The 20,607-nt window shown below is 35.7% G+C and overlaps 1 protein-coding gene across 1 annotated transcript in view; it reads right to left on the bottom strand.

The window, feature by feature from the left end:
- The window catches only part of CDH7 (cadherin 7), a gene marked incomplete at both ends in the record, with an annotated part of 109,690 nt that overhangs the window by 10,228 nt on the left and 78,855 nt on the right, over positions 1–20,607 (bottom strand). The window contains 4 exons of the mRNA XM_081263483.1: positions 4,598–4,849; positions 9,717–9,834; positions 10,484–10,605; positions 11,638–11,774. Coding sequence (XP_081119609.1) covers positions 4,598–4,849; positions 9,717–9,834; positions 10,484–10,605; positions 11,638–11,774 — 629 coding nt within the window. The remainder of the gene's footprint in view (positions 1–4,597; positions 4,850–9,716; positions 9,835–10,483; positions 10,606–11,637; positions 11,775–20,607) is intronic.

Here is a 20,607-nt window from a genome sequence, read left to right as displayed (position 1 = left end):
ATTCATTCTCTCTCACATTTGTTGGAATGAGGAACACATTCGGTGCCCATTATTATCTCAAGAATGACTGTGTGCATTATATTCTCTCATTATCAATTATGATGTAGATCAATATTTTGCATAGAGCTGCCACTGTTTTTCTCAGTAATATAATTTTATATTAGTAATGTTGACCACTGACAAAATAAGGAAAATACTTCACTGTTGAACAAAATCACAAACAAAAGCAATAACCAGAGGACAAATATAGTTTAGCATTCAGTGGGTGAGGGAAGAAAACTGACAAGAGGCTTGAAAGCTAAATGTAAAGGTACCCACAGAAGACACACTGGAGGAGCTTGAACTCCATCCAGCGAACTGTGATTTTTACAAACTCCTCATTAAGCCTGAGTTTATGAAGCCAGGCTGGTTTAACTAATCCCAAAGCGTCTGATGAGCAAAGAGCTTCAAGAAATGCTCCAAGACTTCAATTACCTGGAACTTAAGCTCCAAATAGGGGAAAATCCCAAATTTCATTTAGTAAATTCAGTGGCACAAAGAGGCTTCTTTGTGCACAGTAAGAAACTAGCTGTAATATTCTCCAAATAGATGTGTGATATTTAACACTGAAACCTGTTTTAATCTGAAGCAGTTGAAATTCTTTCTCTTAATTTCTTAAAAAGTTACCAAGTTAATAATTTTATGTGTCAGTCATTCATAGAAAATTCTTTAAAGCGCTTTTAGCCTTGTGGAAAAATAATTGTATATGTCAACAAATAAAAATTTAACTATGATAAAAATACATAAATAAATCGGAATTGTTGTTACTCATGTGGCATGCTTTTTATTCAAGCTTTAGAATATCAGAGCATCTTGTCAGATATTGATGATAATTTTTTGCATTAAGAACATTTGATGACTTCATCATGAAATTTGAATCTGGTGATTTTGTCCCACATTGAAGTTATACTCACTATAGACAAAGGAAACCCACATTCTATTTTTTTTTTTTTTGGATCATCTCTTTCATTTAGAGAACTGAAGAGCTAATAAATTAGAGAGAGGTCAGAGTAATGGAGTATTGGGGCAGGAAAGATGGTGGAATGAGATGGACATCATTACCCTAGGTACATGTATAACTGTGCATATGGTGTGACTCTACACTGTGTACAACCAGAGAAATGAAAAGTTGTGCTCCATTTGTGTACAATGAATCTATATGCATTCTGCTGTCATATATACCTAATTAGAAAGCTTGCTCTAAAGAAAGATACTATCTTTATTTTCTTGGTGTAAACTCTGTCCAACCTCAGTATGTGGACAAAAAGTAACTGTTATAATCACACACTGAGTATAAATCTCAAAGAATTTCCAGACCCAAGTTCCAGAGAGTTTTCTGTGTTAGAGTCCTGGGACTGCTGAAGCTTAAATAAACCTACTGTCCAATACATAAATAAATAAATAAGAAAGGAAGGAAGGAAGGACAGAAGGAAGGAAGGAAGGAAGGAAAGAAGAGAAGTCAGAGAAAAATCCAACCACAAAGTTAGAAAAATAGAGATGGACATGAAGACTGACAAGTCTAACTTCAAATAACATGCATTTCAAATCTCAAGAAAGAAAAGTCTATATTTGAGTAACAATTTTTGTATTTTCAGGGTTTGTCTCCTTGGTCGTTTAATCCAAAAGCAGTGGTTGAGAATAAGGAGACCTAGCATCTTATCCCATCATAGCCCTGACATTGTTATATGAAATCTTGCAAATTCTCATCCTCATTATCCTTCAATTGCCCCCTATGTAAAATGAAGAAGTTTGGGCTGGAATCAATTTCAAGGATTCTTTCTAGTGCTAACATTCATTATATCACCCTGTGTCAGGCTACAGTCACGTTAATTTGTCACATAACTGAATCCAAACCTGACATGTAGTAAAGTGTGTTTTTTAAAGTCTCCAAAAATGGCTTTTATACTTTCATCCTTAATTGAACTTGATGATCTAATTCTTCCTCACCATTCCCAATTCCTCCCCTTCATTTTTTTCTTGGAACATTTGTTCAGAAATTTGAGTTACCAATCCTGATACCTAGTGTCTAGAAATAAGATTCACACCACCTTTTCAAGTGTTGTAAAGAATGAGCCATTTGTACCCTAGAAATCAAGTGGCTGCCAGGCTGTGTACTCTATCTATACCCCCCGCCCCCAGGATACACAATTTCACTGGCTTCAGAGTCTGTTATATCAAAATCCAGACCATAATAGTGAAGACAGAGTCAAAAGAGTGCACAAGCCATGATTATTTGTTCTCACCAAGTTATGAGTATAAAGTGATTATGATTCTGAGCTGGCATTTGAAGAGACTGCTCACTGTACTGCATTACTACAGAAATGGAAGCCCCTATTTCAAAACTGCTTTTCAGCACAGTAAGGCTCTGCTTTAACTTACATTTCATAGACTTGTAGAAAAGAAAAAAAAAAGCCAAAATTTAAAGTTTGATCCTTAAAAGTAGAAGAGGGCTTTCTAATTGCCTAACACTTAAGTAATATGCTCAAATTTAACAGAAAGCTGAGCCACACTTGCCTACATTTTGAAGAAATCTCCCAATCCTATGTGTATGCCTATAGACACTAACACATATACAATATATGTAGGACTAAAATATAATAAAATTCTATTTTAGATATTTTTAGTAATAGCTCGATGATTCTCAACTAAATAGAATTTTCAAGCAACCTCAATTGCAAGAAACCACAAAGTCTTATGTGAAAATATTTACTGAAAGTGCAGCAAGCTTCATCAGAGAGACAGCCTTTTAAAAAATCAAAAGTTGGGCTGGGGTTATGGCTCAGTGGCAGAGCACTAGCTTAGCATGCGTGAGGCACTGGGTTCGATCCTTGGCACCACATAAAAGTAAACAAATAAAATAAAGGTATTGTATCCATTTATTATAACTAAAAGGAAAAAAATCAAAAGTCAATTCTCTACTGGTGAAAATTAATTTGGGGGCACGCAGATTTATCTTATTCCTTTAAAGTGCAGTGTATCGTATGCTGTTTCTAACAAACTGGTTCAGTTTAAACAGCACTCCATGCACCATGTACTATCCTCTTTTTTTTTTTTTTTTTTTTCCTGACTGCACTTAAAGATAAACACATTGCCATTTTAACTATGACAGGGATTTAAAAAATATTCTTATGCAGTTATTCAGCTACTATAAGTAAATATGCAATTTACATCTTTATTATTACATTTTAGAACCCAGTAGAGCAATAAAAAATAGTCTGCAATGGCTTCTTTTTTTTTTTTTTGCTGTTGTTTTCAAATTTACTTCAATGACTTATATTCTGATCAACTTTAACTGGGAATTACTTGCCATTTCTAATGAATTTCTAAAAGTTTTTGCCACCTGTGTGAAACTCTGTGAAAAAAAAAAAACTAGTTTAATTATTTTCTTCCAGATTTATTTGTTTAGCTGAAGTTATTAAAGATAATAACTGCCATTTTTGTGAGACTGTTTGCAATGTATTAGTAACTAGGTCTTAGTTCGGTTAATAGAGTGAGGATGTTTGCTTCATCAATAATACTTAAAATAGATTGAACATTCACTGTGCTGTAGACACTCTATTCTTTACATGAATCATCTCATTTAGTCTCCACAACAACCTTGTGAGACTAGTTCTATTATGTCCTGCTTTTTGAATAGGAACCTTGCTACAGGGGAACTAACATGGAGAAATCCCATATGATGGAGGAAAAAATAGAAACTGGTTTTGCCTAACTCCACAAATACAGTTTTTTTTTTTTTTGCATTACACAATACTGACTTCCATTATAAATGACGCTTTTGAAAAAACATGCTATAAATGGATTTAGTAATTGTATTAAACCCAAGAAAACACAAAGCACAATTTCGGGTGCAATGTTAAATGTTTGTTATCTTTGTTGTACGAAGTGATGTTGTAAAGAAGAGCTGTATTGGAATGAACCCATTATACAATGGCCATGTTGGAAGTCTCCCAATTTTTAAAAGGATGCTGCACAATCTTTTATGTGACTGAAATTTTAATGTGAGTTATAAATCTAATTAAAACCAATAATAAAATATTCATGAAAAAGTACAATTAAATATGCTAATAATTCTTATAATATTTGAATTGCTGAAATATCAATCTTTTTAAAATTTGCAAACAATTTAACAAAGCCTCTTGAAATACCTTTAAAAAAGTAGCCTATAAGGACATAATTTCTAAAATAAGCATATTATAAAAACAATATAGAAATGTTCCTCTTGGTCTAGCGTGTTTCTTTTGTGGAGTATTCTAAAGTATGTAAGTGGGATAAGGTGAATTTAAAACAAAAATCTTGAAAAATATCCCTTTCAAGCATGAGGCATATATCTCCACTGTTGTTTTGAAAATGCAATTGATTTTTTCCCTGCATTATGCTTTAAATACACAATGTCAGTGCGGCCAGCTAGGGAGTTTCATTGAGTGAGTGAAACCCATCTGGTAGAGTGTTAGAATATGTGCTTGAGTGGACACTCTGAAGGGACAGAAAGGAGCAGAGCAAAGCCCTGGAGCCGTGTCACTGCTGTTGTGGAGCAGGCACCGCTCAGAGCACCCACCTAGCAAGGTCAGGACGCAGGCCAGGATGGCCACCAGGGCCCCTGTGCTGAGGCCAGCAGGCAGGACGTAGGCCTCGGCGTTGCAGGTCTGGGCTACGCCGTCGGAGTCGCAGTCACAGACGCGGATGGTGAGCGTGTTGGTGCTGCTGAGAGACGGGGACCCACTGTCCACGATGAAGATGGGCAGGTAGTACACCGACTGCTCTTGTCTCCGGAAGCCGTTCCTTCTGGTGAGTATGGAGGCCGTGTTGTCTAGGGTAGACAAGGTCAGACAGAGGTCAGGTTGCAGGTGAGACAGAGGCTCCCAGTGGACTCCTTCTTCCCTAACCTTGGGTCCCTCTGTCAGTCCTCAAGTAGGGCAAGCTCCTGATTTCAGACCATTGCTCAAAGACTCTCTGAATTCGTTTGGACAGAGAGACATCCTTCCAGTATAACACTTTTAAGACATTTATGTTCTCCCACACATATTCTGTTATTCTACACAATAAAAATCTACATATAATTGTGCAACATCTCAAACCAGGTATTTTTAGAGTCAAGGTGGAAACCTTAACAGGTTAAGTATTTTTCTGCAGCAACATCATGAGGCATGACTGAGTTTTTTTTTTTTTATTGGTTGTTCACAACATTACAAAGCTCTTGACATCTCATATTTCATACATTAGATTTAATTGGGTTATGAACTCCCATTTTTACCCCAAATACAGATTGCAGAATCACGTCGGTTACACATCCACATTTTTACATAATGCCATATTAGTAACTGTTGTATTCTGATACCTTTCCTATCCTCTACTATCCCCCCTCCCCTTCCCTCACATCTTCTCTCTCAACCCCATCTACTGTAATTCTTTTCTCTCCTTGTTTATTTTCCCATTCCCCTCACAACCTCTTAAATGTAATTTTGTATAGCAATGAGGGTCTCCCTTAATTTCCATGCAATTTCCCTTTTCTCTCCCTTTCCCTCCCATCTCATGTCTCTGTTTAATGTTAATCTTTTCTTCCTGCTCTTCCCCCCTGCTCTGTTCATAGTTTCTCTCATTATATCAAAGAAGACATTTGGTATTTGTTTTTTAGGGATTGGCTAGCTTCACTAAGCATAATCTGCTCTAGTGCCATCCATTTCCCTGCAAATTCCATGATTTTGTCATTTTTTAGTGCTGCGTAATACTCCATGGTGTATAAATGCCACATTTTTTTTTATCCATTCATCTATTGAAGGGCATCTGGGTTGGTTCCACAGTCTAGCTATTGTGAATTGTGCTGCTATGAACATTGATGTGGCAGTATCCCTGTAGCATGCTCTTTTAAGGTCTTCAGGGAATAGTCCAAGAAGGGCAATAGCTGGGTCGAATGGTGGTTCCATTCCCAGCTTTCCCAGGAATCTCCATACTGCTTTCCAAATTGGCCACACCAATTTGCAATCCCACCAGCAATGTACAAGAGTACCCTTTTCCCCACATCCTCGCCAGCACTTGTTGTTTGACTTCATAATGGCTGCCAATCTTACTGGAGTGAGATAGTATCTTAGGATGGTTTTGATTTGCATTTCTCTGACTGCTAGAGATGGTGAGCATTTTTTCATGTACTTGTTGATTGACTGTATGTCCTCCTCTGAGAAGTGTCTGTTCAGGTCCTTGGCCCATTTGTTGATTGGGTTATTTGTTATCTTATTGTCTAATTTTTTGAGTTCTTTGTATACTCTGGATATTAGGGCTCTATCTGAAGTGTGAGGAGTAAAAATTTGTTCCCATGATGTAGGCTCCCTATTTACCTCTCTTATTGTTTCTTTTGTTGAGAAAAAACTTTTTAGTTTGAGTAAGTCCCATTGTTGATTCTAGTTATTAACTCTTGTGCTATGGGTGTCCTCTTAAGGAATTTGGAGCCTGACCCCACAGTATGTAGATCGGAGCCAACTTGGGCTGGGGATGTGGCTCAAGCAGTAGCGCGCTCGCCTGGCATGCGTGCGGCCCAGGTTCGATCCTCAGCACCACGTACAAAGAAAGATGTTGTGTCTGCTGAAAACTAAAAAATGACTGAAATTTCTAATCCATCCTTTCTTCACAAGTTCCAAGCTCAATATAGAAAAAAGTAAAATAAGCTACTGTGGCTTTATTAAAATTCAATATAGAATAGTTCTTTGCTTAACACAGAATGTATTCTGGGAAATACATCAGGTCATTTTATCCTTAGGGGAGCATCATGGCATGCTCACCCAAACTGAGAAAGCTGCAACATCACTAGGGGATATTATATGATGGGACCACTGTCACATAGTCATCATGGATATGGCCCACCACCAACTAAAGTGTCAGCATACAGCACAGGACTATGCGTGGATATTCAGTAGGGAAATTATTATACTGTTTTCTTTTTAAAATATTCATAGATACTTCTACCTCCTTAAACTGCATGTAATAAAATATGTTGTCAGTGATAACTTTAGTCATTTTTGTTTAATTTATATTCAGTATTCTATTTCATCTAAACATTATAGTAATTATAAATATTTAAAAAGTCATCAATATGTTTATATGACATGCTGTGATTTCTATATCAGAAATGGATTTTTTAATTTGTTAGCAATTTTTCCAGATAAATTGTCTTAATTAACTAATTATAGAATTTATGGGATTCACAGAATTCATAGTAACTAATAAAAATTTCAAGCAAAAGAAGGGAAATCAGGACCATAGTTTTATCCAGTGTGTATATATGTGTGTGTGTGTGTGTATGTGTGTGTGTGTGTGTGTGTGCGTGCGTGTATACATATATATACACACACATAAATATATATTCACATATGTATGAAAGTATATAGACTATGTATATAAAGAATATATAGAGAAACATGTAAAAGGATGTACATATACAGTGTTATGTGTTTATCTGAGTGTCTATATATATATATTCTTCCAAAAAGTTAAATATATGTTTATCCAATGCTAACAGAAACCAATTAACAATAGTTGGGTTAGGTAAAGTGGCAGTCATCTATAATCCCAGCTACTTAAGAGGGTAAGAAAGGAGGATTGCAAGCTTGAGGCTAGCCTGTATAACTTAGCAAGACCCTGAATCAAAAATGCACACATACATAAATAAATAAAAAGGACTTAGGGTTGTAACTCAGTGGTAAAGTGCCTGGGATGAACCCTTAGTACTGCATGAGTAGGTGCAAACACACACACACACACACACACACACACACACACACACACACACATTAATAATACTCAAGTGAAAGAGCAAGGTGATGTCCTTTCTGTCTCAAACAGCACAAAACAATAGGCTCACCTTAAATTTCATAAAAGACATTGACTACAATTATAGATGATAAAGAAATAAAAATATTTGATTATTATATTCCCTCTGATGGTTTTTTATATAAACAAATCTATTATTTTAAAAGATATGGCCATAATTTTGAGACCATATTTTTTTTTAAATGAATGTCTCAAAATAGAAACAAAAATTAAAAGGGCCGTGGGTATAGCTTGTCCCTGGGTGTTAAATCTCCAGTATTAGGAAACAAACAAACAAACAAATAACAAAAAAATTGATATGGTACTCTCTGAAAAGCTGAGGGATTTATATTGCACATGTCCTTATACACTTAACATATTAACACACAGGTCTTATTATAAATTTGACTCAGATGGTATTTGTGTTTAGCATTTGATACAGAAAAGTTTTACAAAGTTGTTGATTTGTAATCTGACACATCAAAATCACACAGGCACACATGCAGATGCACACATGCACACACATACACAATTGATTAAGAAGCACAAGCTGAAATTTCTACCATGGGAGAAGAGAACCCTATGTTCAGCATGCTCCCCAAGACGGAAAAGAACTTAAGGGCTGATTTCCTTTCCACTTGGATGTCTTTCTTTGTGATACAGGCTGGGGGATTCTGGGCTTGATGTAGTTAATGTGGGGACACTTTCAACTGTGTGGCATGATGTCCCATAAATCCAGTTATGTTTGTGCTTGAGCTCCACAGAATCGTGGTGGCACTGGATGGTGACACGTGGGGGACGTGTTCACATTCTCCTTGTGGAGGCCGTGTTTTTCCCCGTCTGCCTTTGTACTGGAAGCCTCCAAACCCGAGAATGAGGCTTTCCAATGATGATTAAGTCAGAGAGTTTGGGATTACAGACAGAGAATGCTCTTTTCTTTATGACTAAAGGGAAATGGGGTGTTCTCATTAAATTGAGATTGGTATCTGGAAAATTATTATTTTCAGATTGAATTTTTGAGGCTAAGTTTGGATTTTCTGCAGAAAAGGTTGTGGCTTGCTGCAAAAGTTCTCATAATATCCATCTTCTGGAAGCAAGTCCTTCCAGTTAAGCCTGTACTTGACTAGCAAACCTGTTTCTCATTTTTTCCCTCAGAAACCCAAGATATAAATCTGTAATTAGATACCAGATAAGCATAATCACATGCTTCCTTTAAAAGTTCCTATAGTTGTCAAAATATATTATTAAGCAAAGTCAGGTATTTGTAAAATATTTTAAAAAATAATACTTATGAAATGGCTAAGAGTGGTTACCTCTGAAGCAAGGAAGCATGATTTGCCATGGTAAGTTCTTTAATTTTTTTATGCTTTATGTGACTAGCATAATGAACATATTATTATTATTTTCATGGAACATCTTTAAATTTATGTAAAAGCAAAAGAATAACAGATGTTCTTGAAGAAAGCATTAAGTCAAAATTGATTTGGGTGGAAATGTGCAAGGTCTGATTATTTTCCCCCGACTCAATTTGTATCTATGCTGCGTAGTCCTTGTTAAGGCAGTTAGCTGGCCCTCAGTATATTAGATCATTTGGATAAAAGCGTGATATACAAATAAGGAAGCACATGTCTACAAGAAAAGAAAGAAAAATAGATCTCACTTTTTCCCCTTGGCTTTAGGACTAAAATGATTTAAATAGCAGCTTCTCCCTTGTGGCAGCAGATCTATAGATAAAAATTACTGGAGGAGCTCATTGCCCTTTAATTAATGTCCTTGCTGTTAAAAAAAAAAAAATCCATGACTGCATTCCTGCGGGAGAAAAAATCACTTGCTTAGTGAGTCTGCCACTACCTCTGCTAGCAACAATGACATCTTACCTTTGTTATCCTTCAACGAAAAGTTGTGGTTATTTGTGGCATCCGTTGTTAAGCTGAAGTAAAACTGGTGTCCATTAGATGGCTCGTCCTTGTCCACGGCACTGATCTTCTGGATAACCTAGAAATAGAAAACGGAAGGCAGGGCAGCACACTGGTGAGCTCTGCTGCATTTCTTGAAGCAGGACAGAGCAGTTTTGCAGATCCTAATAAATGCCATCTTCCCGAATGAGCTGGGGGAACCAGCAGATGCACCTGTGTGAACCCAATCTATAAAGGGCCCTGAAAAACAAACCGCAGCCTTTGCCGAGTGCGTGTTTGAACTTCTTTTCCTAAACCTCAGCCATGAGCCGCACCCATTGATTAGACATCCCAGTAAACATCACAACGATGTGGACACAGAACATTGACTGTGACTGAACTGCACTCCATTCTCAGAACTTCAAGGTTCTTAAACTCTGCCGTGTGATGTGGGGGACAGCCCAATCCAGCTTAATATGCGATATTTCTGCTTAAAGGAGCTGAAGCCCTTAACTGTTGAGCGGGGCTTTTTATAAAGTTTACCTTTTCTTCCTGAGGAACTGTGGTCACCCAATTAAACCAGAATTTGAATGTTCCTTTCATGTTAGTTTATGCTGCACATCAAAGCATTGGTTTTGCTGAAACATGCGGATGATATGTTATCTTAAAGCTGGGAGATTTCAAAGGCACTGCTGCTGGGTGTTCCTACAGAAACCACAAACCAGAAGCACGGTCCTCGAGCCTCTTACCTGCCCCGGCTGGGCATTTTCACAGACGGTGGTCTCGTAGTCCGTGGCGAATTCGGGAGCGTTGTCATTAATGTCTAGTATAGTGATGGCCACGTAGCCTCTTCCTACCTGGGATGGATTCTCTAGCAAATGAGAAGATGTGTCACCATTTACTCTAAAAGAAAAGCTGCTATTCCCCTGCTAATTTTCTCAGGGAATGTCCACAGAAAACTAGCAAAAACACTTAACATTAAAAATCAGGCAAAAATATTTGCATCTCTGAAGCATAAGACTCATATGAAATTTATACTTGTGATTCTACATTCTTTAAAGGGAGCCACAGATAATCTGATCCAAATATGTATGTGTTAATTTATGTATATGTATATATATACCTTCAGGCATACATGCATATATGAATACATGCAAATGGGTGTGTGCATATATGTATGTGGTAATCTATGTATGTACACAATGTATATTTATATGGGGTGTGTGTATATATATATATATATATATATATATATATATATATATGCTTGTGTGTGTATGTGTGTGTGTGTGTGTGTAGTCACCAAAAAGGAAAATGTAAGAAGAATGAATAGCAAACCATGAAATTTGATCTTCTTTGAACTTAGAGATTATCTTCAATTGACTATAAATTTATATCACATACATACTACAAAATGTGCATATGCATTAGCTAATATATATAATATGGATATAGTTTTTAATTTTTTTTTCTGATCAGGAACTAAAATTAGTTAGTTGTCAAAATATTCAAATGTAGGTCTCTTGGTGTACAGATCAATTTACTATTATGGTAAGTTACTTCTCCAATTCCCTACCAGCATGAATGAAATGTATGAACTGTGACCCCAAAGCAAGAGGACCTTTAAAGTTCATTCAGGCCCACTATCTTATGGTGCTGTCTTTTCACTAAATTTTTAAATATTAGAAAATATATCTCATTAATATTTTACATATTTGTAAGTATTAGCAAATGTCCCTAGTGAACACAAATGTTTTACAGCTTGAAAGTTTTGAATTTTCTCATTTTTGGTCAACTTGCTTAAGTAACTATGATGATTCAAGCTTGTGATGTAGTCTTCAGCAACCTGTCCTCCACCCTCATTCTCCTCTATCCTCAGTTAATCTTAGACGTTACAACTTACGGCTCTCCATTGCAAGAACTGTGATGTTATGAATTGCATTTGTCTCTCGATCCAAAGATTTGGCAGTAGTAATAACTCCACTATTGGCATCAATATTAAAGTATCTCTCCAAATCTGTGTTTCTGTCAATTGAATACCTAATTGGAAATTAAAAGCAAATAAGTAAATAAATAACATTTATGTTTGATGATACTTTGCTAAAATTATTTCATTAATTTCATAACTGATCACTAAATCCTGCTGACTCCATGATCATGTTACTTCATGTTAGTAACATAAATCTATGTCATCTTTAAAATTTCTCTCACATAGCCCTTGGCTCATGTCTTGTGTGTCTGTAATATTTTCGCTTTTCTAGCACAGAGTTTAAAACACACACCACAACTTCATGTACAATCACAAGATTGGGATCCTAATTAGAATAATTCATACTCCAGATATGTATAATATGTCAAAATACACTCTAATGTCATGTATATATAAAAATAACAAATACAAAAGTTGAAAAAAATACATACCACAATATAATTATTTTCACAGTGGCTTTGGGTATATGGTTATAACTTTGAATTCATCATTTCTATTACTATGCTCTTGAAAAATATTGAAAAGAGATAGTAGCACTAGCCATGGCAATAGGTCTCTCTGGAATACAACATATATAGACAACTTTCCATTTGCATATACTTATTAACGTATTTTTTTTATAACAACAACCTGATCATAATTTATTTTATATCTCTCGCCAGGGATCTTGATCAGGGTGCCAAAGGCATTTCTAAGTAGAACTCCTAAAATTGCATCTGCAACCTAAGTATTAGTGAAACCCACTGTTTCACTTGTATTCTTTTCCCATGTTATTTTTTCCCTAAAAAATAATGGTTGTCTCTATTCAACATCATTCTTGATAATCTAGAAAGAGCAATTAGAAGAAAGAAATTAAAGGGATACAAATAGATAAAGAAGAACTCAAACTATCACAATTTGCTGATGACATAAATCTATATCAAGAGGATCCAAAAAATTCCACCAGAAAACTTCTAGAATCAATAAACAAATTCAGCAAAGTAGTAGGATATAAAATCAACACCTATAAGTTAAATGCATTCCTATACATCAGTGATGAATCCACTGCAAGAGAAATTAGGAAAACTACCCCATTCACAAGAGCCTCAAAAAATATAAATATAATATCTGGGAATCAATCTAATAAAAGAGGTGAAAGACCTCTGCAATAAAAACTACAGAACACTAAAGAAAGAAATTGAAGAAAACCTCAGAAGATGGAAAGATCTCCCATGTTCGTGGATAGGCGGAATTAATATTTTCAAAATAGCCATACTACCAAAAGTGTTTTACAGATTTAGTGCAATTCCTATTAAAATATTGAAGACATTCTTTATAGAAATAGAAAAAGCAATCATAAAATGTATTTTAAAAAAAGAAGAAACTCAGAATAGCCAAAGAAATCCGTAGCAAGAAAAGTGAAGCAGGAGGCATCACAATAGCATATCTTAAACTACAGAGGTATAGTAAGAAAAACACCATGGTATTGGCACCAAAATAGACTTGTAGACCAACAGTAAAGAATAGAGGACACAGAGACAAACCCACATAAATATGGTTATGTCACACTAGACAAAGGTGCCAAAAACATTCACTGGAGAAAAGATGGCCTGTTCAACAAATGGTGCTGGAAGAACTAGAAATCCATATTTAGCAAAATGAAATTAAACCTCTACCTCTCACCCTGCACAAAAATCAACTCTAAATGGATCAAAGACTTAGGCACTAGAACAGAGACCCTGCACCTAATAGAAGTAAAAGTAGGCCCAAATCTTCACCATGTCCACCTAGGATCTGACTTCCTTAACATGACTCCTAATGCGCAAGAAGTAAAATCAGGAATCAATAAATGTGATGAATTCAAATTAAAAAGCTTCTTCTCAGCAAAGGAAGCAATCAATAATGTGAGAAAAGAGCCTAATGATTTTGGGAGAAAATCTTTACCATGTGCACCTCCAATAAAGCATTAATCTCTAGGATATATAAAGAACTCAAACAATTTAAAACCAAAAAGACAAATAACCCTATCAATGAACGGGCTAAGAAAATGAACAGACACTTCACAGAAGAAGAAATATAATCAATCAACAAATATATGAAAAAAAGTGTTCATCATCTCTAGCAGTTAAACAAATGTAAGTCAAAACACCAGTAAGCTTTCATCTCACTCCTTTCAGAATGGCAATCATCAAGAATACAGGCAACAATAAATGTTGGTGAGGATGTGGGGAAAAAGGTACACTCATACATTGCCGGTGAGACTGCAAATTGGAACAACCACTATGGAAAGCAGTATGGAGATTCCTCAGAAAACTTAGAATGGAACCACCATTTGACTCAGCTATCCCACTCCTTGGTTTATACCCAAAGGACTTAAAATCAGCATACTACAGTGACACAGCCACATCAATATTTATAGCAGCTCAGTTCACAATAGCTAAACTATGGAACCAACCTAGATGTCCTTCAATAGATGAAAGGATAAATAAAATGTGGTATATATATTCAATGGAGTATTACTCAGCTTTAAAGAAGAATTAAATTATGGCATTTGCCCATAAATGGATGGAGTTGGAGAACATCATGCCAGTGAAATAAGCCAATCCCCCAAAAACAAAGGCCAAATGTTTTCTCTAATATCTGGATGCTAATTCACAATAAGGCAGGGAGCACTAGAGAATAAAAGTGTTACCTTAGATTAGGTAGAGGGAAGTGAAGGGAGGGGAGGGGAGGTGATGTGGGGATAGGCAGGATAGTAGAATGAACAGACACATTGCTGTATGTATATATGTGACTGCATGACCAATATGATTTGCAACACGTACACTCAGAAAAATGACAAATTATATCTCTATATAATATATCTATGTATGATATATCAAATGCATAAATGCATTATACTGTAATGTATAACTAATTAAAACAAATAAAAAATTTAAAAAATATAATAATCATTTTCACAGTCCCCCAACAGTCTTTCTAGTTGGGAAAGACAAAAGTTCTCATTTCAAGACAATTAATTATATAAACAAACTAAGAAAAAAAACCCAGAAAAACACACATAGTGTAGGCATGATGATTAACAACTGATGCAACTACACCCTGAGCTGTCATTGTCTGGGTCTCCTTGACTCCTATGACATGTTCCTCTACCACAATTCAGGCATAGATTCTTAAGAGCATACCCATAGCTTGATAGCTTTTACCATGCAGTACTATTGAAGCTGAAACTCAAGCATGTGGCTCCCTATTCCTGCTCCTGCCACTCCAGTACCCTGCCTCCTGCATCCTGATAGAGACGACATATTTTTAATACCATCACTTTTCCTTCAATCCCTCACTTCTTTCTCATTAGGTCACATATCCCTGGTCCTCATCACTATCACTCCCATGTATGTGTATGTACTTCCTGCAGTCAAAATTGCTGGATTAAAACAGGAAAGGCTATTTAACATCTTTTTTTTTCTTTTTTGTAGAGTCAGGAATTTGGGAGTGTGTTGGTAGGGCCACTTTTAGCTCTTGGTTTCTCAGGAGGTTGCAGTCAAATGTTGGCGGGGCTGCAGCCATCCAATGCCTGACTATGCCTGGAAGATTCATTCCAAAGTGTCTCATTCACCTGGATGCAATGTGAATAGTAGGGAGGACACATGCACTAAGGAATCTTTCCAAAGTTCATTACTGATTCATGCTTTTTTGAAGCTAGGATACCTAGAGTTATAGATTCCTACATCACTTCAAACAATTTGGAAAACGAATAGCACAAGCTACATTATGACTTTATCATTAATATTAAAGTAACAAGAAAAAAATTTGAGAGGGGTGTACAGTTCTGAGAATTTTACCACATGCATGGATCATGCAGTCACCACTTATCTTGCATCATCACCACAGTGTGGTGTCAATCACCACAAGGCTCCCTTGTGTTGTCTCTTTGTAGGTACATACCATCCCATTGGTATTCCATGGAGAACACCCATCACTATAATCTCATCCTTTTGAGAATATTGTATAATGCAATCATAGAAAGCAACCTTTTAGGACTGACTTATCAGTGTAAAGACTGAGGTTCATGAACGTTGTGCCCATGGTTTGTGTTATTTATTTAAATGTCCATGCATTTTTAACGCTGGGCAGTAGTCCATCAAATGAATGCATGCCAGCATGTTTACCCACTCATATACTGAAATATATTTGAGTTGGTATCAATGTGCAAACACAGCTACTGTAAGCATTCATGTGCAAGTTTTGTTTCAACACATTTTCTTTTCCCTAGGCATAGGATCACTGGGTCCTATGTTTATAGGTAACTGCCAAAATGTTTTCCAACATACCTCTCTAATCTGCATTCATCCATCAGAAACAGACGAGAGTTCTAGTTATTCATCTCACCACACGGTGCTTTGTAATTTACAATTTCTTAATGATAAATTACATTGACCACATTTTCTTGTGATTATCTGCCATATGCAAGCCCTCTTTGGGGAAATGTATGTTCAAATAGGTTGCCCATTATTAACTGGGTTATTTTTTTCTATTGTACAAAGTTTTGAGAGCTCTTTATGCATACTTAATTAATACAAGACCTTCGCTAGCAATGTGATATACTTTCCCCAATAAATTGCTTTTCATTTTCTTAGAAATACTTTAATCCTGATAAAGTCATATATATATATTAATTTATTTATATAATGTGTATTGATATTTATTATATATTACATATATAACAATATGTATAATCATACAATATGCATATTACATACATTATTACATGTATTATGTCTATATCACTTTTCCTCCTCATTCCCCTTTTCCCTTTTCTTATTCCTCTTCCTTCCAAGGATGGTGCTCTGGTTGCTATGTTTAAGAGCTTTATGTCTACCCCTGTGTTATGAATATATTTTTTTCTTTCAATATTTGAATTATTTTTCAGTTTACATTAGAAATACAACCCATTGTGAGTTAAGTTTTGTGTAAGATGTAAAGTTAGGCCAAATGCACATATGCTTACCCAGTTGTCATGTCATATCCTCAAACTCCATCATCTTCCCCTAAATTTCTCTGCACATTTGTCAAAAATCCAACTGATCATATTTATGTGCGTTACTTTCTAGAGTATCTATTTTTTCCCATTGATTGATATGTGCACCACCTCAATTTGCAGATACCACGGTTTTTTGGTTATTGGAGCTAGAATGAATCTTGAAATCTGATACACTGATTTTCCTGCCATTATGCGTGATTTCTAGAATTATCTGAATATTCCAGATTCTTTGAATTTTCTGTAAACTTTAGGTTCAGTTTGTCTACAGTTATATAAATAACTTCTGGAATTTTGATCAACATTTACTTTATTCCATGAATTAATTTTGGAATAACTGACAATTTTCTTGTATTGAGTCTTCCACACCATGAAGAGCATGTGTCTGTCTGCTAGGCTTTCCTTTGTCTGTTTTTCATGATACAGATCCTAAATAGGTTATGTTAAATTTGTACCTGTGTATTTTATTTTTGCAGTTGTAAATTCTAGGTTTCTTTATGTCATTCATTTCTAATTGTACAATTTGAATATATCAAATATAATTAATTTTTCATGTCAACTTTGCATCCTGTAATGTCAGTAAATCCCTTCCTGTATCGGGAGATTTTTAAAATTTTTCTTTGGATTGTTTTTTGTAGAATAATATCTTTGTGAATAAATGTAGTTTTACTTCTTCCTTCTGTTGTTATGACATTTAATTCGTGTCCTTGCCTTATTGTTCAGGAAAGCACTTCCCATATGATGACTATAAGGTTGAGTAGGCATTCTTGTTTTTGAATTGTGGGGGAAATATCGCTTTGTTAAGAGTTGATTCTAATATTAGGCATAATTTATTTGGATGGTTTTTATTGTGATAAAGACATTGTATTATATTCCTAGTAACTAACATATTTTGGGGGAGAGATGGGGGGGGTTAATGAGCATTAAACTCAAGGGCACTTGACCACAGAGCCACATCCCCAGCCCTATTTTGCATTTTATTTTGAGACAGGGTCTCACTGAGTTACTTAGTGCCTGGCTTTTGCTGAGGCTGGCTTTAAACTCACGATCCTTCTGCCTCAGCCTCCTGAGCTGCTGGGATTATAGGCGTGTGCAACCCTGTATGACTACTAACATTGTTTTTAACCAGAAATGATTGTTGAATTTCACTAAATACTTTTGGCATCAAATGATATGATCATGTGATTATTGAGCATAATGCTGGACTCATGAAAAAGTTGGGATGCATCTCCTCTTCTATTTTGTAGAAAATATTGTGTAGACTAGATATTAATTATTCATTAAATGCTTAGTAGAATTTGACAGTGAAACCAGCTGGGTTGGATTTTTTTTTAAGAAAGTGTTTAAATACAAATGCTATTTCAAGTTGGGTGGATTTTGAAAATTTACCCTATTTGATAAATCGGTTGGTTTAAACCGAACTGTCATATTTTCTCTACATTGTAAGATTTATGGGAGTGAAGTTGCTCATAGTGTTCTCATATCCTCTTTTTATGTTTTCAGGGTGTGTAATAATATCATTTTTGTTAGTCAGCTTTCTGTTGCTGTAACTACAATACCCTGCAAGAAGAGCTTAGAGGGGCAAAAGTTTATTTTTGTCCATGATTTGGCCACTTCCATGACTCTGAGCTCAGGTGAGGTGGAACATCATGGCATAAGGGTTCAGGTGAAGGAAAGCCAATCAGCTCATGGTGGTAGGCAAGCAGAATGAGAGAAGGGGCAAGACATATAATTCTTAAGACATGCAATCAGTGACCCTTTCCTCTAGCCACAATTCATCTGCCTACAGTTACCACCGACTTAGTCCACTCACGTTATCAATCCAGTGATTATGTTGCAGGTATCATAATCTAATCATTTCATCCCTGAGAATGACTAGAGTAGGATTATTTGTGTGTGTGTATGTGTGTGTGTGTGTATATATATATGTACATACACACACACACACACATATATATATATATATATATATATACACACAAACACACAAACATATACTACATATAGATAAACGTGAAACCAATATACACATATATATGCTTTCATGTACATTTTGTCCAGCAATAACAGTAGGATTAATACTGGTGTTTGATAAGAGGAGTCTACTAACTTCATACCTATGAAATTAAGCATTGATTGAGGCAATACTAAAATCTTAGGTTGTGGATTCTGTTAAATTATGACATTGATCACTAGTACTTGTGCCTTCATGAAAAAAAATAAGACTTTTTTTGGGGGTACTGGGGATTGAACTGAAGGGCATTCGACCACTGAGACATATTCCCAACCCCATTTTGTATTTTGTTTGGAGACAGGGCTCACTGAGTTGTTTAGCACCTCACTATTGTGAGGCTGGCTTTGAACTTGAAATCCTCCTGTCTCACTCAGCCTTCCAAGCTGAAGCTGCTGGGATTACAGCTATGTGCCACTGTGCCTGGCAAAAATAAATAAATAAATAAATAAATAAATAAATAAAAAATAAAAGTGAGCTTTTTTATTCTTAAAGGCAGAAGACTTTGAATCTGACATATGTCTATTTAAATGAGTTCCTGTGATTCTTCATAGGGACCAAAGCCATTAATACAGCCTCAATTATCCATCATCTCCAAAATTCTCACATTAGAATAGCAGACATTTTAAGTTGAAAATTCATTTAATATCTTAAAAGACTCAAATCACTATTCAACTCACAGAAAAATCACTATTCATTTAGGGATATAGAAATAACCCAGACCTCTATATATTTTAAAAAGTGTGGGAAACCAAAGTTTCTATCATCCAAATGTTTATCATTATCATTTCCGAATTATAAACTCTGAAACTTCCAGTTATAAATTATATTAGCTGTTAATAGCTCTAATCCTCATTTACAGCTCACTGAATAAGACAGCTGTGTGTGTGTGTGTGTGTGTGTGATTTACATGTATGTGTATATATTTGGCAATTTGTGACATATTATAATTTTTATGTCTTCCTTTCATTCATTCATATATTCAACCATTTTTAAGCACCTGCAATGACACTATTTCAGGAAATCACTGCATAAACAAGTAATTTTTTAAAATAGTAATAAGTGATACCTATTTTGGATGCATCCATAGAGTTGCTGTGGTAAAGTATAATGGAATGAATAAGGTGCAGGTGTGAGGGAAAGAATGAGGTACTGACTTGGGGAGAGATGGGAGACTTTGGAAAGACTCCAGAACAGTCCTGGTGCTCCTTAGGCAATGACAGGGCTAGGTATTTCTACCAATCCATCTATAGATGTAAAAAATTACAACTGAGGGATGAGGCATTATCTGACATAGGAAGATGCCTGAGAAAACAATCCCTTTGTTAAGAGAAATCATAGGCCCTTTTCAGAACGATAAATTTATCTTTGCCTTAGAATCTGAAAGAACAGGCTGAACCAAACCAGAAGACAGGCCCTCAAAAAATTTGTAGGACCACACTATTTGCAATTCTGCAACCACTGGCCTGGACACTGAGAAATGCTGTTGCCTAGTTAATTGGAGGCTGAGCTGAATGTGGGAAGACAGGTGCTTTCCTAGTCAGAAACCTAACTTCAATGCAAATTCTGGTGTTATAATGGTGTGTGGACTCACAATGATGCCTCTAGCTTCTACAGATTAACATCCTAAAATACTCAGCCCCCTTTAGTGTGCATTGGAGTGGCCAATTAGAGATAATACTGTCCTAATTTTGCAGCAATAGCAGTTAAACTGTCCTATCAACTCATTATTAGACAGCTCTGTATCTGGATAACTACCCTCAAATCTGTTCCTGAAATTTTGTAAACGGCTCTATAAGCCTGCACCTTATCATGTGCATGCTCAATATATGTCAAAGCAGATCATCAGTCTTTC

Source organism: Spermophilus citellus (genome assembly GCF_964194105.1).
Source record: "Spermophilus citellus genome assembly, chromosome: 12".
NCBI lineage: Eukaryota > Metazoa > Chordata > Mammalia > Rodentia > Sciuridae > Spermophilus > Spermophilus citellus.
Note: the sequence above shows the minus strand (reverse complement) of the source record. Positions and strands in the feature narration are given on the sequence as shown.